The sequence below is a fragment of the Pleurodeles waltl genome, chromosome 6 (genome assembly GCF_031143425.1).
Source record: "Pleurodeles waltl isolate 20211129_DDA chromosome 6, aPleWal1.hap1.20221129, whole genome shotgun sequence".
Classification (NCBI taxonomy): Eukaryota; Metazoa; Chordata; class Amphibia; order Caudata; family Salamandridae; genus Pleurodeles; species Pleurodeles waltl.
In genome coordinates this window covers 192,397,085-192,424,870 of record NC_090445.1, presented here as the reverse complement: position 1 = coordinate 192,424,870, position 27,786 = coordinate 192,397,085, and the positions used below count along the sequence as shown (strand labels likewise).

Sequence of the window (27,786 nt, the reverse complement as noted above, 5' to 3'; positions counted from 1 at the left end):
GCTGGGATGCCTGGCTTCACCTTGGAGGTTGCCCAGGAGTGGGCACCTCACAGGGAAAAGCCAAGAGGAGTTCCACAGTGGTAGGCGTACAGCACCTTGAGACCCTAACGGGTGATTAGTGCGCTATACAAGTACGAAAGTTACAGTTTACAGTTTTTTATTGTGATGGCAGTGTTTATACTCCTTGCAGCTGTATCAGCAGCATCAAGGGCGGATCTTATCTGATTATTGCTAATCGCTTGCCCCTCTTATACTACTTGTTCTGCCCTTTTTTGGTGCTCTTTTGGAAGATGCTGTATAATATCCTGCATTTCATCCCAATGGGCCCTATCATACCTGGCTAAGAGTGCCTGAGAATTAGCAATTCTCCACTGATTTGCTGCTTGTGGAGCAACTCTTATCCCTGCTGTGTCAAATTTTCTACTCTCCTTATCAGGAGGTGGTGCATCTCCTGAAGCCTGGCTATTTGTACTCTTTCTTGCTGCACTGACTACCACTCAGTCAGGAGGGAACCTGGTGAGTAATGTAATCTGGGTCAGAAGGTGCAGGTTTATACTTTTTATCAATTCTAGGCGTGATAATCCTAGGTTTTACAGGCTCGCTAAAAATTTGTTCTGTGTGATAAATAAGAAATATTCTTCTAATTGCCCTGAATGCATGGTTACCCCATGATAAGCTGCTGCCCTGGATGTTACTTGGGTGTATGCAGTGGTATCTTCTGGAGGAGAAGGTTTTGATGGGTAAATATCTGAGTCATTATCTGGGATGGGATCAGGGTCATTGAGATCCCATGGGTCTGCCATACCTCCTTGTGAATATAAAGAATCTGTTGGAGAAGGCAGTGGTGTGGGCTATTGTGAGGTGAGAAAGGTAATTTTGGAGATTGAGGCGGAGAAGTATGGAGAGGTAGTGGCTTCTTTTGTTTTTGCACATTTGCTGGTGGCTGTACAGAGTCCAATTCCTCTTGGAAAGCCAGCTTTCTTTTTGTCTTTAAAGGTGAAGTGATAATTCTTCCTGTCTCCTTATGGATATGTATTCTGGACTGTCTCTCATCCATAACCTGTAATATTGGTTCAATTTCAAGCTCTTCCTCAGAAGTCTTATGAGATTCTCTCAATTTTTTGAAAGTCCTTGTTCCTCTGTATATGAGGATTTTTTCAGCTCCGAAGTGTGTAGTTTTTTCGATCCCAGAAAGGTAGTCGAAGGTCTCGGCTCTGAAGCCAATTGCCAAATTTTCGACTCCGAAGAATGGGGTCTTTTACTGAAGTCAGAAATGGTGCTTTTTACAGATTTGCTCGAATCCCAAGTAGACAGAGGAGTGGCCTTTTTCGGCGCCGACCCCGAAGGACGGTCGCCAACAGTCTTTTTTCGGGCCAAACCATGGCCTTCCAGCAATGGTGTACCCAATGCCTTTAGATGTTTTTTGTGCAGGGGTGTAGGTGCAGACGTACTCACATGCTGGCCAGCTGTGTTGGGTCTGTCGTCTTCCGATTCCTGTTCAGAGTCTGTGTCTCGGATGGAGACTGCCGTCTGCGCCTGCTCTTCCTCCATGACATTAAGATGTTTGCTGCTTTTCTACACCATTTCGAGTCTTCGGGCTCTGCAATGTCAGATGGTCTTTTTTGATCGAAAAGATTCACAGGCCTCACAATCTTCCTCCATATGGTCTGGAGAAAGACCCAAATTACAAACCAAGTGTTGGTCTGTATAGGGGTACTTCGCGTGGCACTGAGGGCAGAATTGGAATGAAGTCCGATCCATGAGGCTTCCCACATGGTAAGCCCAATCAGGCCCTAGTGGGGTGCATGCGCCCGAAGGGCGAAAATTGAAGGGTCCGATGGTACTACTGGTTCGATGCTAGATGGGAAACACGATCAAAACAATACCGACGAATAAGAAGGTTTTCTGTGGTTTTCCGAATCAAAATCTCGGAGCGAAAGGAAACACGTCCAAACCCGACCACGGAAAGAAAACAATCTAAAAATGGAGTCGATGCCCATGCACAATGGAACTGAGAGGAGGAGTCACTCGATCCTGTGATTCCAAAAAGACTTCTTAGAAGCAAAACAACTTGTAACACTCCGAGCCCAACACTAGATGTTGGAAGAGCTATGCATAGCATGTGTATCTGCAGCTACACATGCCATCGAACATATAATATATATATATATACATATATATATATATATATATGTGTACACCATACAGGTTTGATTGATTGCAGCAGATTAAATATTAATGATGGACTTTCAACATACTGCCCTGCTCCACTTTTCTTTAGTCAAATTGTACTGACCGGCAGAATAAATGAATGTTTTTTACTTGGGGCTTAGAATATTTCTTGCGTGATTGGGCTAATAATTGTGTTATTGTCTGGTTGGAACCATTTCTGCACTCCCTGGCATTAGGAAGTGTTCTAGAATGGAATTAATATGCATAGTGTTGGCCATATGAACTTTAGTGATACCGAAATATCTTGGTGTATGAAAAAATAGCTGAGGGAGTAAAGCAACCATTACCTAACGGACGCCTGTGTAGGTCACAGAGTGAATAAAGTTGACTTGTACAATTTGGGAGACAGACTGGTAAATGTAGGGTGAATAAAGTCAGACTCGTGAAACATAGCAGGTAAACACATTAATGTAGGAAGACTACAAAGGCATGGTCTGTGTACTTTTGTGAAGTATTTCTTTCTTCCGCTTGTTGTCCCTTTTTTTAGGTTGCAGCCACCAGACAACGCAGTTGCTAAGCCATCCTGGGGACATTCAGAAAGTTAACCAAGGAATGCATTCTGCCTGTTGCTTGCCATTTACTTTGTGGTTTGTAACTAAAATTTTCTTGCTTTCCATTAATTGGCTTTATTTGTTTTAGGCTGTCCAGCTTGAGTTCGTACCTTCCCTTGACAAAACCTTATAAACAGTATCCTTCTGAGTGCTACTTTTCTGTGAACAGGCCTGTACATCTTGTTATTAGATCATCACATTTGCTGTGCATTCAAAGACCAAGGTCAAATGTCAGGTGCTGTCTTTCGAGGGCACTTGCTTAGTTTTATTTCTCTAACTTCAAAGTGAAAGGATTTATGTGACAATCTTGCTGGATGCTTGGGCTAGGAAAGATTTTTTTCTAGCACACAACATTTAAATTAACTATGAATGTATTTTAGAATATATAAGACTTAGGAACACAAATGAAGCACATTTTGGTTATTTCTAAAGTGTGTTGGAAACAAATACCTTAATATGGTCAAAACAAATCTTTACGCTAGGTGATGCAATTTCCACACATTTTCATCTGTGCACTGTATAGTTTTATTAGTAAAACTGTATGTCTGTGCAAATGTGACGGTCATTTCAATTGAAAATGTGTTGTCTGCAATGCAGTGTGCTGCCACACCATGAATACTCCACTTAACGCCACTACACTCTACTGTGCACCACTTCACACCACTGCACTGTACTCTGCACCACTTCACACTACTCCATGTCACTGCACTCTGCACCACTCCACTCCATGTCACTGCACTCTATACCACTTCAAACTACACCTCTCTTCTCTACCCTGTACCACTCTACTCTATTCAAATGCACTCTTCGCCACTCTACTCTACACAACTGCACTCTTCACCACTGCACTCTACTCCACTCCAGTCTAGGCACTACACTCTATCCCAATGTAATCTACATATCTGTACTCTGTCACTGCACTCTACTCCACTTCACTCTACTCTGCATCACTATACTCTATGCCACTGCTCTCTACAACACTCTGTTCTGCATTACTCCACCTTACACTATACCACCCGACACCATTGCACTCAATGCCACTGCACTCTAGAGCACTGTACTCTGCTCTGGACCGCTCTATGGTACTCTACTCTGCACCACTCTATGCCACAGCACTCTATGCCACTGCACTCTATACCAGTCCACTCTGCACCACTCTATGCCACTCTACTCTACGACTCTCTACTCTACCCAACTCTAAACCACTCTACTGTATGCCACTGCACACTATTCCATTCTGCGCCACTCCACTCTATTCTACTCTGTGCCAGTCAACTCTGCGCCGCTCTACTATGCACCACTCTAATCTGTCACTGCATTCCACAACGCTTCATTGTATGCCACTGCACTCAATGCCACTGTACAACACTATAATCTGCAACATTCTACACCAATTCACTCTACACCAGTCCACTCTACTGTATGCCACTCCAGTGATGCCAGTCTACGTGACTCCATAGTATGCTACTCCAATACATGACACTCTTTGCCACTCCACTCTACAACACTCTACTCCACTCTTCATCATTCCACTCTATGACACTCCACGCCACTCTCCTCTACGCCACTATCGTTTAGCCATGCTGAATAGCAGCCACGCTGGTGTACAACATGGCAAAAACATATTGCAAAGCTAGTAGCTCTTGCACAGGCAAGACCTACTCTCTTTGCCAATGCTTGTTAATTGTGTAATGCAGGGTGTCTTTGTGGGAAGACTACACACACTGATTGTTTCCAGAGAGTCAGGTCTGTGTTTATAGTAACAGAAAAAGGGACCTTGAGGGCTGCCCCAGGCACATAATGAGAGGCTTGTTAAGGGCCACAAGTTAAGGTATAGTGGAAGAATCCATCATGGAAGAGTGCTTGGAGAAACAGTTCTGTGTATACTGCAGTGAAACAAGAGAGAAAAAAAGCAGCATAGGTGCAGCAGAATTCATTGTTTTCCATTTTTTCTAAATAGCAAATATTCACTTCAATGGGATTTTGTCAATTGTAATTAGTTTTAAGTGAAAACTATTGACACAGCCAAAAGTGACATGGGCTTTCACACCTTCAGTACCTGTGTTGCAAATCTGCCAAAAGGAACGGGGACCCTAAAAACAGTCTGTATGTGTTTTATCGATAATGCCTCAAGAACAAGGCCCCCTCACACCTTCTGTTCCTGTGTTACTAAAACTCACACCTTCTGTACCTGTGTTACCAATACTGACAAAGAGGTGTAGGGACCCTCACACCTTCTTTACCTGTATTAATAGTACTGACAGGGAAGCAGTAACCCTCACACCTTCTGTTCCTGTGTTACTAATACTGACAAAGAGGTGCAGGAACCCTCACACCTTCTGTACCTGTTACTAGTACTGACAGGGAAGCAGTAACCCTCATACCTTCTGTACCTGTGTTACTATTATTGACAAGAGGAGCTGTAACTCTGACGCCTTGTGTACCTGTGTTACTAATAAACCCAAAAGGAATAGGGACCCTCGAACAGTCTGTATGTGTGTTACTGATATGGCCCCAAGAGGAGGCCTCACACCTCATGTACCTGTGTTACAAATACTGACAGAGGAGCAGTAACCCTCACACCTTCTGTACGTCTGTTACTAATACTGACAAACAGGTGCAGGAACCATCACACCTTACTAGTACTGACAGGGTAGCAGTAACCCTCACACCTTCTGTACCCGTGTTACTAACACTAACAAAGAGGAGCAGTAACCCTCACACCTTCTGTACCTGTGTTACTAATACTAACAAAGAGGTGCAGGAGACCTCACACCTTCTGTACCTGTGTTACTAGTACTGACAGGGAAGCACTAACCTCACACCTTCTGTACCTGTGTTACTAATACTAACAAAGAGGAGCAGTAACCCTCACACCTTCTGTTCCTGTGTTATTAATACTGGCAAAGAGGTGCAGGAGCCCTGGCACCTTCTGTACCTGTGTTACTAGTACTTACAGGGAAGCAGTAACCCTCACACCTTCAGTTCCTGTGTCACTAATACTGACAAAGAGGTGCAGGAATCCGCTCACCTTCTGTACCTGTGCTACTAATACTGACAGGGAAGCAGTAACCCTCATACCTTCTGTACCTGTGCTACTAGTACTGACAGGGAAGCAGTAACCCTCACACCTTCTGTACCTGTGTTACTAATACTGACAAAGAGGAGCTGTAACTCTCACACCTTATGTACCTGTGCTACTTATAAAGCCAAAGGAACAGGGAGCCTCTAACAGTCTGTATGCATGTTACCGATACAGCCCCAAGAAGAAGCCCTCACACCTCATGTACCTGTGTTACTAACACTGACAAAGGAGCAGTAACCCTCACACCTTCTGTACCGGTTACTGATACTGACAAAGAGGAGCGGTAACCCTCACACCTTCTGTACCTGTGTTACTAATACTGACAAAGAGGTGCAGGATCCCTCACCCCTACTGCTCCCTGTATTAGGGAGTGTCCTGGTGTGGAATTAATATGCATAGTGTAGGACATATGAACTTTAGTGATAACGAACTATGCTGCTGTATGAAAAAAACAGTGGAAGGAGTAAACAAACCTTTGTCTACAGGAAGCCTGTGTTGGTCACACAGTGATAAAGTTGTGCGACATAGTAGGTGGACAGGTTAATGTAGGAAGACTACAAAGGCAAGGTCTATGTACTTGTGTGAAGCATTTCTTTCTACTCCTTGTGCTCATTTTTAATTGTGTGCTGCAGGGTGTCTTTGTGGGAAGGACTGTACACACTGATTTCTTCCAGACAGTCGGGCATGTGTTTCTTGAAAAGAGCAAGGGACTTTGCCGGCTTGCCCAGGTGCATCATGAGAGACTTATTAAGGGCCGCAAGGGAATGTATATTGGGAGAATCCATCATGGGGGACTGATTGGAGAGAGAACTCTGATATTCTGCAGTGAAACAAGAGACGAAAGCAGCATAGGTGCAGTAACCCCTCACACTTTCTGCACCTGTATTGCTGTTACTGCCACCAGAAGTGGGGTCCCCATCAACAAGAGGCAGTGACCTTGATGCCCTAAATTATTGATCGTACCACTAATGCTAGGCCCCCACCATATTTTTCCTGGAGATTACTGATGCCACCCCCTTGTTATGGCACCGGTCTCCCTTGCACTTGTGTTATTTGTGCTGCCAAGAGGCCAAGCCAGAGTATCAGGTGTACACAGGTGCTTCTGGAGAAAATGTCTTGTTGGAAGCTTGGTCACTTAATCAAGGTTTTTCATGGCCCAAGAGGTTGACACCCAGAAATCCTGAGGCTGGATTACACCCTGATTGAGGTCGCGGCTGGTCATACCTTTCTCCATGTAAGTATTCGGAACCCAGGAAGGCTGCTCAGGGTCGTAATCCACAGGAGGGGGTGGAGGAGGAAGCTCAAAATCTGCATCGTCCGGTGGTGGTGGTGGCAGGTGGAAGTCTGGTACTGCAGAACAAAGAACGAGAACTGTTACTTTATGTTATGTTACGTTACGTTATGCTACGCTATGATTCGTTATTGTATTTTGTGTCATTTATCTGGAGTTTTGTGGTGCACTGCATGTCACGTAGGCCTCTTCAGAGTCCTGGACCAGAAAGAGAAAGACAACACAAGAGTACTGAGTAAGAGTGTGAGAGTGTGAACCTGGATCATAGGAAGAACCTAGACCTGACATTGTACCTTTGTTCCTATACTGAAAGTGGACTTAGCTAACAAACGTGTATTTAATTTACTGTTGTTTGCGTTGCGTGCTTTCTGTTAGTACAGAAGTCCTCAGATCACCTATGGATCGCGTAAATTCAACCTCTGGTTTAAAGGATTCACCACGGACTCTGATTTTATGTGTGAAATTGTATCATCGCTGGTGTATTTGTGTTTTGTTGTTGCTTACAGTAGGTGTTTTGTTGTAGTTTGATAACTCTAGCCAGCAGTCTTGCCAGAAAGGGTTGTGTGCCATCTGGGCATTTTTAGGGTCGAGTCTGCGTTGCATGCGCTCGCGCATGCATATCGCAGCGAGACGCTTTTGTATTTAGAAAAGGGCTCGGAGCCCTGTCAACTTCACGTCAGTGTTTTTTATTGGTTCGTTGGCTTGCCTAATAAAATCTGCTTGCTTTCATTAGTCGAAGGCACGCATACGTCATGCCTTTTCCGGTGGCTAGCCCTCCTCGAGAGCAGCGACCAAGTACAGAAAACATGCGAGGCTCGCTGTTTTCCATCGGGCTCGTGGACTTCTTTTTCTCTAATTTACGAGCGCAATCTTGCTTGGCAGAAGTCGAGCGCTTTACATAGTTAATTTCACTTTTTCGGGTTATGTACATAAATGCACTTTTGCCCGTTAGGTGAAAAGTCGGGTTAGGAGTTTACAACGCGATCAGCTCTAACATGAGCAAACGCGAGACCCGTTGTATTGTAAATGCTTGTTTAGCTTGGGTATTCCTTAGCCTAGAAATATGTAAGTGCATTCATTAGAGGCGCGGCCAGTGTTGGGAGCCATGATATCTATTTACTGGCCTACCTGCACTGTGTTCGACTGGTGTTAGGAGTACTTTCTAAAGTGTTTGCTGTTAATAAATGCGTGGAATATTGTGACGGTGCACGTTGTTGTAAGTATGGTGGTATCTATCTGTAAAGCATATGCGTGCTTTGTTGGATGTATAGTCAATGTTATGATAAATGTGTTGCATACAGAATGTACAGTGTTAGCCAGTGCCTAATTTGTAGAAAACTAAATGCCAGGGACCTCATCAGAAAGCCACTGTAGGTTACACTACCCATTGACCCTGCCAGTGCTGCCAATGATAGTACCAACCCAGCTGCTAACCATCACACAAGTATGACAATTTAGACTATTCCAGGCCACCCAAAGCTAGAAGAATGGTTTTGGAAGCAGACATTGGTCATTTTAATGTCTATTAAATTATTAAACAGCTGATGTGCTCATTTCAAAATTAGACATACAGCGCACCCATGTGGCGGACTGTTATACGTACCAGTGTATTGATAATTGAGTACCGGTGACGAGCACCTGAAACCACTGGCTCAAATTAAGCACTGGTGTTAGCACTTTACATGGCATTTCCTGCTGTTTACAATGAGCAGTTGGTACTGAATGAAAGGTGAAAAGTGAATTGGTTGCAATAACAAAAGAAAAGTTATTCTGTTGATGTATTAGATTATACAATAATTACTTCACTTTCAAATGAAAACAGTCCATGATATGCAGCACATTACAATTGAGTACTCTTATGTCTTTGTAGACATGTCTGCTGGTTTGATGTCTTAATGAATGAACTTTAATTTTAACTGTGCATGTAATTGATTAGGGTATGTTTCTTCTGTATTTATGTATTGTGTCAAAAGGGAAAATAAAATGCTCCAATTCGTTTTTCACAATCTCCCTCTTACTAGTATTAAAATGTTGGCGCGTTTGTAAGAGAAGTCCTTCATTTATGGGCGAGTTTATATTTCAGGTTGGTAAGAAGTGGCCAACTGAGAATTGAATCGCATTAGGCATACAGTATATTAAGTTATTGGGAGATCGTTTATGAAACAACCACCATTAATGTATTTCCAAATCAATGAGTGTTCTTATAGGCAGAAGGGTGTCATCTATAGAGCGAGAAGCACAACATTCCAGAACGCGTGACAGCTGTTTCATGGATATTTGTGTATCAGTGTAGGGAAGCTCAAAGTCCCCATTGTTGGTCACTCCTTCTTGCACGTGCTGATTAATGAATGTATGGGAGATTTTACTAGTAAATGTATGTAAGTACAATTAGGTAAGGCTTCTTTACTATGTATAGTTACAGCATGCTTTTAAAAACAGAAACGTCCAAACATGTTAGACCGTGCTGCAGTTTTGTTCACTGAACTTTCCATCCTTTGAAGTCGATAAAATAAGTGCCATTCATTCAGGAAAATAATGCTTATTATTTTCAGAACCTAGAAGAATCAAGTTTGTGTCTGAAAGTGCTGCAAGGGTATTGTGTTATAGGTGGACCACGATACGCCCCAAAAATATACGTTGGGAAAGAGAATAGTGTCCATGTATGTCGCAGCCACTCCACAGTGATTTCTGCCTTCTGGACCCATTTTGTAGAAAGTGTGTTCCAAAGTTCTGAAGTAGGTTTTACGAGGAATAGGCGCTATGTAGCACATTAATAATAAACTTCTGTAGCCCATCTAAAATACTTCAAATTCTATAGCTTTGCTACGAAACATTGCTATGTGCTGTGCACTAAAAAAAACAGTCCCCGCGACCCTTGCATGCAGCTCGTGCATCCCTTTTGCATGAAAACAAAAAAAAACTCCTACCTCCCATCACTGGACACCTTCAGCCACACACCCATCCCTGTCCTAGACTGTGCCCAACCTGGAATGCTCCTCATCAAAGCAACTCCAAAGGTAGAGATGACACCTTGCGTCATGTCAGCAAGACATGATGATTCCAGGACACGACTTGTCTGTTATAAATCACCGATATAAAGTATCCTAATCAATTAATTCAATGAAATCAAACACAGTCTGCCTCTGTCATAATTATTAGGATGTCAAATGAAAGTCCAGGAGTGGAAACAAAGGGCCAGATTTACAAGGCCCTAGCTCCACCGGCGTATCTCTTTTTGTGACACTCCGATGGTGCTAACCATTGTGTAACGCCACTTTTTGTGGTTTTACGTCTCCATGTAAATGTGGGCACCTCGGATGCAGTTTTCTGCGTCAGAGGGGTGTGCAATGGGTGTTGCGGTGGGCGTTCCACCGCAACACCCATTGCTTTTGACCCTGCCTCAGATTTTGAAGAAGGCGTAAATCTGTGGCAGCGCCAAAAACTAATGCCACCCCAGGGGTGGCGTTAGCATGGCACAACGAGGAGGAATACTTTTATTCCTCTCTGTTTTTTGCTTTTTCTATGTGTGCTGCATTCTGCAGCACACATAGAAGAAGCAAATTGCCATGGAGAATTGTTTATGTGCAGGAAGGGACACCTTCCTGCACATAAACAATCACACCCCTCATCAGAGGCACCCTTGCAGTATTGTGCAAGGATGCCTGCGTTGAAGCAGGCTGCTTAATTTAGCGCCGGTTCAGGGGGAAAAGCAGGGGTGTGCCGTATTCTAGTAGATATGACTCATCCCTGCATCACAAAACTGACACAGCTCAGTGCTGCTAATTTTGGTGCAGTACCGCACTGCGCCACTTTCTTGTAAATGTGCCCCAAAGTACTCTGAGAATATGAAGTGAGGTGGCAGCCCATCTTGGACAGTGGTACGGACAGCAGGACTGCTGACGCCAGCTGCGGACACAAGCTTCACAAACATTTGTTTTGAAATGTTCAGCAAGTTGCGAATCAAAGGTATGAAAGAAGCATGCTGTTTTATTGTGTTGCCTCTCCTACTTGTGCAGTACCCTTGCCTCTGGCTCTGCATGGAAAGCTTCACATTGACAATAAGTCACTGTGAGGCTCGCTGCAATGACAGCTAAAACATTAAAGGAAGATTCAGGGTGATGACCAATAGAAACTGTCTCGTGCGTGCAGTGGTCAATATGCCCTCTGTGCATTCCTGAATCAGTATGACCTTTGTGCCTGCTTTTACCTGTGCCTTCTTTTTGCTTGCATTGACCTGTATGACCTCTGTGCCTGCATTGGTCAGTATATCCTTTGTGTCTGTATTGATCTGGGTGTCCTCCATGCTTGCATTGGTCAGGGTGATGGTTCATTTCAGGTTAATGTTAATTGCATCAGGAAAAATACCTCGACATAATTAAATCGAAATAACAAATAATCAGAAGTAAAAATCTCAACATGGAACAAAAAATAATTAGGGTAATGGGATAGGTTAGAGATAACAAGGGAGATTTAAGGAAGGTCACCCCCTTTAAAGATGCAAATAAAACAGGATTTGAAAAAATTAGGGCTTTAGGGGTTCTCCCCAATGAAATACATAAATTACATTTTATACAGGCATAAAACAAAGCCAATTCTGGCCTTTACAGAATCTTTGGTTTGCCTGTGCGTCGTTTTTCCTCACCGCAGGGGGAGCAAAGCGTCAATTCGGGCAGCACTCGAGTCCGGGCAGGCATTGGGTAGTTTTTCCACGCCCAGCAAGCTTTGTGTCGAAAATCCTGCCGCACGGTTTCAGCAAAACCGCGCAATGTGGGTTGCGACATTAACAGACTCCGTCAGCGGGTGTGAGCCTTGCTCTTCCAGCTCCGTGTGTCGATTTTCCAGCCGCGATGCCGGTGGAGCGTCGCTTCCTGGCGCGAAGCTGGCGGCGCATAATTTTTCAGCCACGTCTCGGAAGGTGCGTCGATATTTTCCCTGCTCGGCGGTCTGTGCGTGGATTTTCAGTCTTGGTCTGCCAGCTTCACCTTCCAAGGCCCCAGGAACTGGATAGGGCACCACTTGGCAGGGCAGGAGTCCCAACAGAGAGTCCAGGTGGTGGAGGGAAAAGTCTTTGATTGCCCTGAGACTACAACAATAGGAGGAAAGCTCAGGACAAGCCCTGGGAGATCTCTTCACAAGCAGGAAGGCACACAAAGTCCAGTCTTTGTCCTCTTGTACAGGCAGAAGCAGCAACTGCAGGATAGCTCCACAAAGCACAGTCCCAGGCAGGGCAGCACTTCTCCTCAGCTCTTCAGCTCTTCTCCAGGCAGAGGTTCCTCTTGAAGTCCAGAAGTGATCTAAAGTCTGTGGTTTTGGGTGCCCTTCTTATACTCATTTTGCCCTTTGAAGTAGGCTTACTTCAAAGAAAAGTTACTCTTGTTTGTGAAATCCTGCCTTGCCCAGGCCCCAGGCAGACACCAGGGGGTTGGGGACTGTATTGTGTGAGGACAGGCATAGCCCGTTTAGGTGTGAGTGACCAGTCCTCCTCTCCCTCCTAGTACAGATGGCTCTTCAGGATATGCAGGCTACACCCCAGCTCCCTTTGTGATACTGTCTAGAGAGAGGTGCAAACAGCCCAACTGTCACACTGACCCAGACAGGGAATCCGCAAACAGGCAGAGTCACAGAATGGTTTAAGCAAGAAAATGCTCACTTTATAAAAGTGGCATTTTCAAACACACAATCTTAAAATCAACTTTACTAAAAGATGTATTTTTAAATTGTGAGCTCAGAGACCCCATACTCCACATGTCTATCTGCTCCCAAAGGTAATCTATACTTTAATCATTTTTAAAGGTAGCCCCCGTGTTAACCTATGAGAGGGACAGGCCTTGCAATAGTGAAAACCAAATTTAGCAGTATTTCACTTTCAGGACATATCAAACACATTAGTATATGTCCTACCTGAAACATACACTGCACCCTGCCCATGGGGCTACCTAGGGCCTACCTAAGGGGTGTCTTACATGTAACAAAAGGGAAGGTTTAGGCCTGGCAAGTGGGTACACTTGCCAAGTCGAATTGGCAGTTTAAAACTGCACACACAGACTCTTCAGTGGCAGGTCTGAGCCATGTTTACAGAGCTACTAATGTGAGTGGCACAACCAGTGCTGCAGGTCCACTAGTAGCATTTGATTTACAGGCCCTGGGCACCTCTAGTGCACTGTACTAGGGACTTACCAGTAAATCAGTTATGCCAATCATGAAAAGCCAATTACATACACATTTTTATACAGGAGCACTTGCACGTTAGCACTGGATAGCAGTGGTAAAGTTCCTAGAGTAAAATAAATGCAAAAACAGAGTCCCGCACACATCAAAAACCTGGGAAACAGAGGCAAAAGGTTAGGGGAAACCACTCTGAGGATGAAAAGTCTAACATATATCCCCCCAGCTGAAAGTGGGGAGCAACTACCCAACCTCATGGGAGTTCTCATCACAAAGGTGGAAGAATCTGGACAGACCATCAGCATTGGTGTGTTCTGTACCAGGGCGTGTTCCACCGTAAGGTCCATCCCCTGTAGGGAAATGGAACACCTCAACAGTTTTGGATTCTCACCCCTCATCTGCATTAACCATCTGAGGGGCCTGTGGTTTTCTGAACCCGGAAGAGAGTCCCAAACAAGTAGGGTCTTAGCTTCTTCAGCACCCAGACCACAGCAAAAGCTTCACGTTCTATGGCACTCCACCTACGTTCCCTGGGAAGTAACCTCCTGCTAATGAAGGCTACAGGTTGATCTAGACCCTCTTCAGTAAGCTGCGAGAGTACTGCTCCAATTCCATGGTCTGAGTCGTCTGTTTGCTCAACAAACTCCTTGAAGTAGTCAGGTGCCTTCAGCACAGGTGCTGTGCACATGGTAGCCTTCAGGGCATCAAAAGCCGTCTGGCAAGACTCAGTCCAGATCACCTTTCTGGGCTGCTTCTTGGAGGTCAACTCAGTCAAGGGAGCAACAATTGTGTCATACCCCTTGACAAACCTCCTATAGTATCCTGTTAGACCTAAAAAGGCTATCACCTCAGTCTGGGTCTTGGGAGGCTCCCTCAGTAAAAGCAATTTGCCAATACCCAGACGTTAAATCAAACATGCTGAGGTATTTGGCAGCTCCCATCCGATATATGAGCTCATCAGCTTGGGGGATATGGTGTGCGTCAGTTTTAGTGACTGCATTGAGACCCCGGTAGTCCACACAGAACCCGTGTTCTGGGGTGGCACCAGGAGCAGCAGCCTTTGGGACCAAAACCACAGGGCTGGCCCAAGGACAGCTGGAATGCTAAATAACCCCTATAACCTCTAGTGATACCTCATCCTTGATCCTAGCCCTTACCTTGTCACTCACCCTGTAAACCTTTTGTTTAATGGGTGTACTGTCTCCAGTGTCCACATCATGTGTGCACAAGTGTGTGACCCCTGGGATCAAGGAAAACAGGGAGGCAAACTGTCCCAACACCTGGTGACAGTCCCTCTGCCAAGGAGTTGCCCCTTCTTTGAGCAATCAAGAAGCAATTCAACATTCTCATCATCCAGTCCTTAACACTGTAGTTCCTGGCACCCTCGTGGCTGGTCATTTAGGATATTGATTGAACAAGTCAGAAAAAGGTTAAAACTTCTGTAATAGCCAGCACAGTTGCCATTCAGAAATGACATTGTCCAAATGGAGTGTGCAGTGACCAGCACAAGAAACACGGCAAATGGTAAGGAAAAGATAACTCATTTATTTCAAAATGTTATTTTAATCTGGTGAGAGAGGCAAGTGGTAGTGGGTTGGGCAGGGTGTACTTTGTCTCCCAACAACATGACATAGGGGATAATGTGTGGAATTATGTGTGAAGTACCCCTGGTGGGCAGCAGCAGCAATTGGAAAGTATCCCTCAGGTGGTAAGCAGAATGTCGCATGACAAAAAAATATCGCAACCATGGCATCGTTTAACCACTACATCATATTGTAAGTCTAGGTTAATAGGTGTGTAATTAAAAAAAGCAAATATTTACTTATGAGAATGTGTTGATAAGTAAAGCAGTTGGCCAATATCCATCTTAATATAACGTCACACAACCAATGTCATAGTTATCTCTTGTGTACTGCCCTGCTGTTTTCTGAGGTACCTAACATTATTTGCACTTTTATAACATTGTAATATATATCAAAGATTTTCATAATTCATGAAAATGAATATCACGTGTAATTCATGTCATTTAATTCATATCAAAGTAATCATACACACAGACAATTTTAGTGGAAATAACTTACTGTATTCTGCAGTTTCGGCTTTTAAAATGAGTTACATTTCTCATGAAATAAACAAATAATATAGCAAATTGGGTGACCTGTGAGCAAAATATCCATCACCTTATGCATTTATGGTATAGTTGAGTTTTTAAGCTTAGTTTGGTGCTGCTTTTACTAGAGAAACATCAATACATTCAATATTGTGATACCTGCAGTATCTCTATTTTCACACTCCCAAACATTTGGGATGGCAGAACTTAACAGGCAATTAAAGGTGGTTCCTGTTCCATGTGGAGTTTCCACTGAGGGGGGAACACAAAAGTGGGAAAGTTCTAAAATATTTGTGTTTCTTCCCATGCCATTAAGTTGTTCCTTCTTTATGTTCTGTATGACATCTGGTTGCAGTCAATGTGTTTCGACCATTGAGGTTTTTGTTTTAGTCTGTTTCTTTGACAGGACGTGAGGCAGGTAGGGTGTTATATTGAGGAATTTCCTTTACCTTGAACTCTGTGAAGCTTATCCCACAAGAAATTTTAAAAAACTGTTGAAAGCCTCTCATAGATAAAACTAGCTGTTGTAATTGAGACACCGAGACATAACGTGATTTGCCCGGATAACATATGTTGATCACCAGAGGAAGCTAGGGCAAGAACCTGTTCTCCTTGGGGGAGATTTACAAAGATTTTGTCCTGGCTTAGCATCACAGAGGTGACGCTAACCAGCACAAAATGTTTTTTTTACTAATATTGGCCCAGATTCTCAATGGTTTAGCATCGGGTTAGCATTACTATTGTAACACTAAATCAACGGCAAACTGTTTTTTGGCATTCACAAACAAACCAAAATCGATATTTGTGTTGGTTTGTGTGGCAAAGTAGCGCATATCAGTGCGAAACGCTGCTTTGTATTACTTTGCGCCAAGGGGACGTTACAAGGGTGATACATGGGCGTACCACCCATGCTTTTTGATGCTAAACCCTATTCTGAAACATCAGAAGAAAGGTTTAAGCGCCAAAAATTAACACAGCTGAAAAGCAGGTGTTAAACGGAGAGTTTTTTTTATTTCTCCCTGCTTTTCCGACTTTGCACGTGTGCTGCACTGTACAGCATGCATACAGAGTAGGAAAAGCTTTCCACTTGTCTGGGCATAGTATTTTGTACAGGAAGGATACTCTTCCTGTACAAAACCTTTGCTAGACTCACACACACACACCAACCCTAGCACTATGGCGCTAAGGTGTGTGCGTGGCGCACAGCAGCAGAAATCAGCACCGGCGCTAGGGAGAGGGGAGAAGAGAGACATATCTATGTGAATATGGTGCTCTTCTGCTCTCTCCTTGCCACGCATGGCAGTGCAGCATTTTTGGCTACTGCACTGTGCTGTGTGACTCCTTTCAGATACTGGGCCTTACTTTCCAGTGCAAAACCTGTTTTGCGCCGTAAAGTACCCTAAAAGTAACACAAAGCACTGTTTTCCATTACTTAGTGCCTAGAGGGTGCTGCATGGGTGGTACATGAGCTTTCCAATGCAGCCAGCCATGCCTTTTGACGCAAAACCCTATTGTAACTTACAGGGGTTGAATTTGGCCTATGCTCTTAACCAGTGCTTGAAATGGAAAAGTAGAAGTGCAGGTACTCTGTAGCAGAGTACCTGCTTGTTTCTGAGAAGTGCCGGTACTCCCCAATTAAAAGTATTACGTTTTTCTTGAGAAGTGCCGGTACTCTCCCTCTCAAAATATAAAAGTGCCGGTACTCAGTACCGGACAGTACCGGCCCATTTAAAGCACTGCTCTTAACTGCAAAATTACCTTCAAAGGGAATTATTGAGGATTTCGTGTATAATCTTTGTTATGTGTTTTTGGTCATACGCTCTGCTTGCAATTAAATGCTACTCAATAATTCTAAACTCTTTTCAAAAAGCACACAAAATGTAGAATTGCAACAAACAAATATGTCAGAGCCTCGCTTGCCCACCAGAGAGACTTATTATATGGTATTGCAATATTTAGGCATAATTATGATTTAACACACTGGTACAAACATTCTCCTAATGTGTGAGAAAGTACATTGATTTGTTTTGAAAGAAAACTATAGGCATTCAGCAGATACTATTTAAAATAGTATTCACCAACAGCTAAGACTTCTTGCCTGAAAGCAAATGATTACTGTTTTATTAATACTGTCCTCAGGAGCAACTGTTAAAAACCTCAATTTGCACAGCCGGAAATGAGCATAAACATGTTTAGTTTGTGCCTAATTCAGCATTACTGGATGACAAACATATAGTTGGTTGAATATTTGCAACTGATATTTGCTGACCTCTTTTAATCAGACCTTTATGTTTCCTGTTTTGAGAACACATCAACACAGTAGTGTTTTGTAAATGTATGAGGGGTTGACCATGTAGCTGCTTTACATATATCAACCATTGGTATGTTTCCTAAAAACACCATTGATGCACTTTTCTTTCTTGTAGAATGTGCCTTACGAGTGATCAAAAGTTGTCTCTTTGCTTTGATATAACATGTTTGTATACATCTAATAATCCATCTTGCTAAACCTTGTTTTGATATAGGATTGCCTGTATGTGGTTGTTGGAAAGCAACAAAAATTGCTTTGTTTTCCGAAAATCTTTAGTTCTGTCTATGTAGTACATAAGGGCTCTTTTGAGATCTAGGGTATGAAGCGCTCTTTCTGCCACAGAATCTGGCTGTGGAAAGAAGACTGGCAATTCCACTGTTTGATTGATGTGAAATGGAGATACTACTTTTGGTAGAAAGTTTGCATTTGTTCTTAGTACAACCTTATGTTTGTGCACTTGGAAAAAGGTTCTTCAAGAGTGAATGCTTGTGACCATTGTTGTGCAAGGCACTGTTGTAAGGGCCTCTTGTTTAATCTTGCATGTGGGACTGTTGCTATGCAAGATGCCATAATTCCTAGAATATTCATGATAAATCTTACACTGTATTGTTGATTTGGCTGTATGAGTGGTATTACATTTTGGAAAGCTTGTATTCTTTGTGTATTTGGATACGCTAGAGCTAGTTGAGTATTTAGGATAGCACCTAGGTACAGTTGTACTTGTGCTGGTTGAAGGTGTCACTTTTGGTAGTTTAGAAAGAACCCTAGTGTGTGCAGAGTTTCTATCACATAACGAGTATGTTTTTTGGCATTGTGTAAGATTGCTTGATTTTATTAGCCAATCGTCTAGATATGGAAATACATAGATGTGTTGTCTTCTTAAGTAAGCCGCTACTACTGCTAGATACTTTGTGAACACTCTAGTAGCTGTTGTTATGCCAAATGGCAACATTTTGAACTGATAGTGTTTTCCTGCTATGACAAACCTGAGGTAATTTCTGTGAGCTGGGTGGATGGGTATGTGGAAATACGCTTTTTTGCGATCTAGAGCAGTCATAAAATCTTGTTTTTGCAGTAGTGGAATAACATCTTGCAGAGTTACCATGTGAAAATGCTCTGACAAAATGACAAAATGTATAGATTGAGGGGCCTGAGGTATAATATGGGCCTGAGGGTGCCATCTTTTTTGGTAATTAGGAAGTATAGTGAGTATACTCCTGTTCCTTGTTGAGACTGTGGAACTAATTCTATTGCTTGCTTTAACAGTAGAGATTGTACTTCTTGTTGTAGGAGACCTGTATGTTCAGGGGACAACTTGTGATATTATGGTGGAATGTTTGGAGGGGTGGATATTAGTTCTAGGCAATAGCCATTTTGGATAATTGATAATACCCAGTTGTCTGTGGTGATATTTTGCCAATGGGAGTGGAATTGCTGTAGTCTTCCCACTACAGGAGATGTGTGGAGTGGAGGGGAGGGAAGGAAGTCACTGTTTAGGCTGTGGTGTTGTCTGTTTAGAGTTTTTGAAGTTACCTCTATTTCTGAAGTATTGACCTCTATAGGATCCTCTAAACCCACCTACTGGGTTTGTTGTGATTGCTTTGTTTGGGAGGTGGAAGCCTCTGAGGATTGTGGATTAAAACCTCCTTGAAACTGTGGCCTGCAAAAGCACCCTCTATATGGGGTGGTGTATAAAGCGCCCATTGCTTTTGCAGCCTCCGAGTCCTTCCTCAATTTTTCAATAGTAGTGTCCACTTCTGGGCCAAAGAGGTGCTTTTTATCAAAAGGCATGTTAAGTACTGTCTGTTGAATTTCTGGTTTAAAACCAGAGGAGCGCAGCCATGCATGTCTTCTGATTGTGATGGCATTGTTTATACTCCTTTCAGCTGTATCAGCAGCATCAAGGGCGGATCTTATCTGATTTTTGTTAATCGTTTGCCCCTCTTCTACTACTTGTTGTGCCCTTTTCTGGTGCTCTTTTGGGAGATGCTGTATAATATCCTGCATTTCATCCCAATGGGTCCTATCATACCTGGCCAAGTGTGCCTGAGCATTTGCAATTCTCCACTGATTTGCTGCTTGTGTAGCAACTCTTTTCCCTGCTGCGTCAAATGTTCTACTCTCCTTATCAGGAGGTGGTGCATCTCCTGAAGACTGGCTATTTGCCCTCTTTCTTGCTGCACTGACTACCACTGAGTCAGGAGGGAACCTGGTGAGTAATGTAATCTGGGTCAGAAGGTGCAGGTTTATACGTTTTATCAATTCTAGTTGTGATAATCCTAGCTTTTACAGGCTCACTAAAAATGTGGTCTGTGTATTAAATAAGAAATCTTCTTCTAATGGCTCTGAATGCATGGTTGCCCCATGATAAGCTGCTGGCCTGGATATTACTTGGGTGTATGCAGTGGTATCTTCTGGAGCAGAAGGTTTTGATGGGTAAATATCTGGGTCATTATCTGGGATGGGATCAGGGTCTTAGAGATCCCATGGGTCTGCCGTACCTCCTTGTGAATATAAAGAATGTTTTGGAGAAGGCAGTGGTGGTGGGCTGTTGTGAGGTGAGAAAGATAATTGTGGAGATTGAGGAAGAGAAGTATGGAGAGGTAGTGGCTTCTCCTTTTGTTTTTGCACCTTTGCTGGTGGCTGTACAGAGTCCAATTCCTCTTGGAAAGTCAGCTTTCTTTTTGTCTTCGAAGGAGGTGCAGTGATAATTCTTCCTGTCTCATTATGGATATGTATTCTGGACTGTCTCTCATCCATAACCTGTAAAAGTGGTTCAATTTCAAGCTCTTCCTCAGAAGTCTTATGAGATTCTCTCAATTTTTTTAAAAGTCCTTGTTCCTCTGTATATGACGATTTTTTCAGCTCCGAATTGTGTAGTTTTTTCGGTCCCGAAAAAGTAGTCGAAGGTCTCAGCTCCGAAGCCAATTGCCGAATTTTGTACTCCGAAGAATGGGGTATTTTACTGGAGTCAGAAATGGTGCTTTTTACAGATTTGCTCTACTCCGAAGGATGGTCGCCAACAGTCTTTTTTCGGGCCGAACCAAGGCCTTCCAGCAGTGGTATACCCAAGGCCTTTAGATGTTGTGCAGGGGTGTAGGTGCAGACGTACTCACATGCTGACCAGCTGTGATGGGTCTGTTGTCTTCTGATTCCTGTTCAGAGTCTGTGTCTCGGATGGAGACTGCTGCCTACGCCTGCTCTTCCTCCATGACGTCCAGATGTTTGCTGCTTTTCAACGCCATTTTGAGTCTTCGGGCTCTGCGATCTCGGAGGATCTTTTTTGATCGAATAGATTGACAGGCCTCACAATCTTCCTCCCGATGGTCTGGAGAAAGACACAAATTACAATCCAAGAGTTGGTCTGTATAGGGGTACTTCGCGTGGCACCGAGGGCAGAATTGGAATGGAGTCTGATCCATCAGGCTTCTTATGCGGTAGGCCGGAACAGGCCCGAGTCGGGTACACACTCCCCGAAGGGTGAAAAATGAAGGTTCCGACAGTACTACTGGTTCGATGCTAGATGGGAAACGTGATCAAAACAATACCGCCGAATAAGAACGTTTTCTGTGGTTTTCCAAATCGAAATCTCAGAGCGAAAGAAAACACGTCCGAACCTGACCGCGGAAAGAAAACAATCTAACAATGGAGTCGATGCTTATGGCATTGGAACCGAGAGGAGGAGTCACTCGATCCTGTGACTCCAAAAATACTTCTTCGAAGCAAAACAGCTTGTAACACTCCGAGCCATACACTAGGGGGGTGATTCTAACCTTGGCGGACGGCGGAGGCCGTCCGCCAAGGTACCGCCGTGAAATGACCGCACCGCGGTCAAAAGACCGCGGCGGCCATTTAAACATTTCCTCTGGGCCGGCGGGCGCTCTCCGAAAGAGCGCCCGCCGGCCCAGAGGAAATGCCCCTGCAACGAGGACGCCGGCTCAGAATTGAGCCGGCGTAGTTGCAGGGGTGCGACGGGTGCAGTTGCACCCGTCGCGTATTTCAGTGTCTGCAAGGCAGACACTGAAATACTTTGCGGGCCCTCTTACGGGGGCCCCTGCCGTGCCCATGCCATTGGCATGGGCACGGCAGGGGCCCCCAGGGGCCCCGCGGCAACCCCTACCGCCATCCTGTTCATGGCGGGTTTCCCGCCATGAACAGGATGGCGGTAGGGGCTGTCAGAATCCTCATGGCGGCGGAGCGCGCTCCGCCGCCATGAAGGATTCCCCCGAGCAGCGGTAAGTCGGCGGGAGCCCGCCGACTTGCCGCTTCTGACTGCGGCTGAACCGCCGCGGTCAGAATGCTCGTGGGAGCACCGCCAGCCTGTTGGCGGTGCTCCCGTGGTCGGTGGCCCTGGCGGCCACCGGCCGCCAGGGTCAGAATGACCCCCTAGATGTCGGAAGAGCTATGCAAAGCATGTGTATCTCCAGCTACACATGCCATTAAACATATATATATATATATATATATATATATATATATATATATATATATATATATATATATATATATATGTATATATATATATATATATATGCACACCATACAGGTTTGATTGATTGCAGCAGAATAATTATTCTTAGGAATAATAAATATTATTATGAAGTGTTCTAGTATGAAATTAATATGCATAGTGTTGGCCATATGAACTTTAGTGATACCGAACTATCCTGCTGTATGAAAAAACTGCTGAGGGAGTAAAGCAGCCATTACCTAAAGGACGCCTGAGTAGGTCACAGAGTGAATAAAGTTGACTTGTACAATTTGGGAGACAGACCGGTAAATGTAGGGTGAATAAAGTCAGACTTGTGCAACATAGCAGGTGAACACATTAATGTGGGAAGACTACAAAGGCATGGTCTGTGTACTTTTGTGAAGCATTTCTTTCTTCTGCTTGTTGTCCCTTTTTTTAGGTTGCAGCCACCAGACAGCGCAGTTGTCTAGTTTGCTAAAGATATCCTGGGGACATTCAGAAAGTTAACCAATGAATGCATTCTGCCTGTTGCTTGCCATCGACTTTGTGGTTTGTAACTAACATTTTCTTCCTTTCCATTTATTGGCTTTATTTGTTTTAGGCTGTCCAGCTTGAGTTCGTACCTTCCCTTGACAAAACCTTATAAACAGTATCCTTCCGAGTGCTCCTTTTCTGCAAACAGGCCTGTACACCTTGTTATTAGATCATCACATTTGCTGTGCATTCAAAGACCAAGGTCAAATGTCAGGTGCTGTCTTTCGAGGGAAATTGCTTAGTTTTCTTTCTCTAACTTCAAAGTGAAAGGATTTATGTGACAATTTTGCTGGATACTTGGGCTAGGAAAGATTTGTTTCTAGCACACAACATTTAAATGAACAATGAATGTATTTCAGAATATATTAGACTTAGGAACCCAAATGAAGCACATTTTGGTTATTTCTAAAGTGTGTTGGAAACAAATACCTTAATATGCTCAGAACAAATCTTTACGCTAGGTGATGCAATTTCCACACATTTTCGTCTATGCACTGTATAGTTTTATTAGTAAAACTGTATGTCTGTGCAAAGGTGACAGTCATTTCAATTGAAAAGATGTTGTCTGCAATGGCAGTGTGCTACCACACCATGAATACTCCACTTAACGCCACTCCATTCTACTGTGCACCACTTCACATCACTGCACTCTACTCTGCACCACTTCACACTACTCCATGCCACTGCGCTCTGCACCACTCCACTCCACTCCATGTCACTACACTCTATGACATTTCACACTACACCTCTCTACTCTACCCTGTAACACTCTACTCTATTCAAATGCACTCTTCGCCACTCTACTCTACACCACGGCACTCTTCACCACTGCACCCTACTCCACTCCAGTCTAGGCCATACCAATCTACTCTGCACAGCTTTACTCTATGCCACTGTACTCTTCGCCATTCTGCAACACCGCACTCTATGCCAATACACTCTACATTAATGCACTTTACTCTGTAACTTGCACTCTCTGACAGTCCACTGAACACCACTCTAATCTACTCTGCACCACTGCTCTCTATGACGCTACAATCTACACTATTTTGCTCTGTGCCATTACACCCTGTCACTTCACACAACTACAATCTACACTATACCACTCCACTCTACACCACTTCATTCTACTCTGAAACAGTTTACTCTGTGCCACTGCACTCTATACCACTCTACTCTTAACCACTGCACTCTATCCAAATGTACTCTACAGATCTGTACTCTGTCACTGCACTCTACTCCACTTCACTCTACTCTGCATCACTATACTCTATCCCACTGCTCTCTATAACACTCTGTTCTGCATTACTCCACCCTACACTACTCCACTCAACACAACTGCACTCAATGCCACTGTACTCTGCAGCACTATACTCTACTCTGGACCGCTCCATGGTACTCTGCTCTGCACCACTCTATGCCACTGCACTCTATGCCACTCCACTCTGCACCACTCTATGCTACTCTACTCTACGCCACTCTACTCTACCCAACTCTAAACCACTCTACTCTGTGCCACTGCACATTATGCCACTGAACACTATTCCATTCTGCACCACTCCACTCTATTCTACTCTGTGCCATTCTACTATGCAGCACTCTAATCTGTCACTGCATTCCACAACGCTTCATTGTATGCCACTGCACTCAATGCCACTGTACACCACTATAATCTGCAACATTCTACACCAATGCACTCTACACCAGTCCACTCTACTGTATGCCACTCCAGTGATGCCAGTCTACGTGACTCCATAGTATGCTACTCCAATACATGACACTCTCTACCACTCCACTCTACAACACTCTACTCCACTCTTCATCATTCCACTCTATGACACTCCACGCCACTCTCCTCTACGCCAATAACTTTTAGTCATACTGAATAGCAGCCACGCTGGTGTACAAAATGGCTAAAACGTATTGGCAAAGCTAATAGCTCTTGCACGGGCAAGACCTACTCTCTTTGTCAATGCTTGTTAATTGTGTGTTGCAGGGTGTCTTTGTGGGAAAGACTACACACACACACTGATTTTTCCCAGAGAGTTAGGTCTGTGTTTATATTAACAGAACAAGGGACCTTGAGGGCTGCCCCAGGGGCATAATGAGAGGCTTGTTAAGGGCCACAAGTTAAGGTATAGTGGAAGAATCCATCATGGAAGAGTGCTTGGAGAAACAGTTCTGCGCATACTGCAGTGAAACAAGAGAACAAAAGCAGTATAGGTGCAGCAGAATTCGGGGCCAGATGTAGGAAGCCTTTTGCGCCTCGCGTAAAAGGCTGAACGCGATGCAGACTCACATTTTGCGAGTCTGTACCGACTCGCAAAATGTGATTCCGACTCGCAAATAGGAAGGGGTGTTCCCTTCCTTTTTGCGACCGCAACACGATGTAGAGTTGCTTTGTGACCGCGAAAGCGGTCGCAAACCAACTCGCAGTTACCATCCACTTGAAGTGGATGGTTACTCATTCGCAAAAGGGCCTTCCCCTTTGTGAATGCTCACAAAAAATATTTTTTCAGAGCAGGCAGTGGTCCTATGGACCACTGCCTGCTCTGAAAAAAACGAAACAAAAAGGTTTCGGTATTTTTTCTTTTTGCAGCTCGTTTTCCTTTAAAAACGTGCATCATGAGAGACTTATTAAGGGCCACAAGTGAAGGTATATTGGGAGAATCCATCATGGAGGAGTGAATGGCGAGAGAACTCTGGTATACTGCATTGAAACAAGAGAGAGTGAAAGCAGCATAGGTGCAGTAACCCCTCACACTTTCTGCACCTGTATTGCTGTTACTGTTTGGGTACACTTGCCAAGTCGAATTGGTAGTTTAAAACTGCACACACAGACACTGCAGTGGCAGGTCTGAGCCATGTTTACAGAGCTACTAATGTGGGTGGCACAACCAGTACTGCAGGCCAACTAATAGCATTTGATTTACAGCCCTGGGCACCTCTAGTGCACTGTATTAGGGTCTTACCAGTAAATCAAATATGCCAATCATGGAAAGCCATTTACATACACATTTTTATGCAGGAGCACTTGCACGTTACGTTAGCGCTGGATATTAGTGGTAAGGTTCAGAGAGTAACAAAAACAGCAAAAACAGACTCCAGCACACATCAACAACCTGGGAAACAGAGGCAAAAAGTTAGGGGAACCACATCAAGGATGAAAAGTCTAACACATGTCCCCCCCCCCCAGCTGAAAGTGGGGAGCAACTACCCAACCTCATGGGAGTTCTCATCACTAAGGCGGAAGAATATGGACAGACCATCAGCTTTGGCGTGTTCTGTACCAGAGCGGTGTTCCACCGTAAGGTCCATCCCCTGTAGGGAAATGGAACACCTCAACAGTTTTGGATTCTCACCTCTCATCTGCATTAACCGTCTGAGGGGCCTGTGGTCGGTCTGAAACTGAAAGTGAGTCCCAAACAAGTAGGGTCTTAGCTTTTTTAGTGCCCAAACCACAGCAAAAACTTCACATTCTATGGCACTCCACCTACGTTCCCAGGGAAGTAACCTCCTGCTAATGAAGGCTACAGGTTGATCTAGGCCCTCTTCATTAAGCTGTGAGAGTACTGCTCCAATTCCATGGTCTGACTCGTCTGTTTGCACAACAAACTCCTTGGAGTAGTCAGGTGCCTTCAGCACAGGTGCTGTGCGCATGGCAGCCTTCAGGGCATCAAAAGCCATCTGGCAAGACTCAGTCAAGATAACCTTTCTGGGCTGCTTCTTGGAGGTCAACTCAGTCAAGGGAGCAACAATTGTGCCATACCCCTTGACAAACCTCCTATAGTATCCTGTGAGACTTAAAAAGGCCCTCACCTCAGTCTGGGTCTTGGGAGGCTCCCAAGCCAGAATGATATCAATCTTAGGCTGTAGGGGTGCCACCTGGACACTCCCCACCTGGTGTCCCAAGTACACCACAGACCTCCGCCCTGTTTGGCACTTGCTTGCCTTAATAGTGAGATCTGCCTTTTGCAGGGCATCCAACACTTTACAGAGGTGTTGCAAGTGTTCCTCCCATGTGGAACTGAAGACAGCAATGACAAAGAGGAGCGGCAACGCTCAAACCTTCTGTACCTGTGTTACTAATACTGACAAAGAGGTGCACAAGCCCTGACACCTTCTGTACCTGTGTTACTACTACTAGCAGGGAAGCAGTAACCCTCACACCTTCAGTTCCTGTGTTACTAATACTGACAAAGAGGTGCAGGAACCCTCTCACCTTCTGTACCTGTGTAACTAGTACTGACAGGGAAGCAGTAACCCTCACACCTTCTGTACCTGTGTTACTAATACTAACAAAGAGGAGCAGTAACCCTCATACCTTCTGTTCCTGTGTTATTAATACTGACAAAGAGGAGTGGTAACCCTCATACCTTCAGTTCCTGTGTTTCTAATACTGACAAAGAGGTGCAGGAACCCTCTCACCTTCTGTACATGTGCTACTAATACTGACAGGGAAGCAGTAATCCTCATACCTTATGTACCTGTGCTACTTATAAAGCCAAAAGGAACAGGGACCCTCGGACAGTCTGTATGTATGTTACTGATATGGCCCCAAGAAGAAGCCCTCACGCCTCATGTACCTGTGTTATTAATACTGACAAAGAGGAGCAGTGTCCCTCATTCCTTCTGTACCCGTGTTACTAATACTGACAAAGAGGATGCAGGAGCCCTCACCCCTTCTGCTCCTGTATTAGGGAGTGTCCTGGTGTGGAATAATATGCATAGTGTTGGACATATGAACTTTAGTGATAACAAACTATGCTGCTGTATGGAAAAAAAACAGCGGAGGAGTAAACAGACCTTTGCCTACAGGAAGCCTGTGTCGGTCACACAGTGATAAAGTTGTGCGACATAGTAGGTGGACAGGTTAATGTAGGAAGACTACAAAGGCGAGGGCTGTGTACTTTCGTGAAGCATTTCTTTCTACTCCTTGTGCTCATTTTTTATTGTGTGCTGCAGGGTGTCTTTGTGGGAAGGACTGTACACACTGAGGGGCATATTTATACTTTGTTTGCGCCGGATTTGCGTCG

At 44.2% G+C, this 27,786-nt stretch overlaps 1 protein-coding gene across 1 annotated transcript in view; it reads right to left on the bottom strand.

Annotated features, from left to right (window-relative positions):
* Positions 1-27,786, bottom strand: part of ABI3 (ABI family member 3) — a 230,943-nt gene that overhangs the window by 21,380 nt on the left and 181,777 nt on the right. Inside the window, exon 9 of the mRNA XM_069237784.1 lies at positions 7,093-7,218. Coding sequence (XP_069093885.1) covers positions 7,093-7,218 — 126 coding nt within the window. The remainder of the gene's footprint in view (positions 1-7,092; positions 7,219-27,786) is intronic.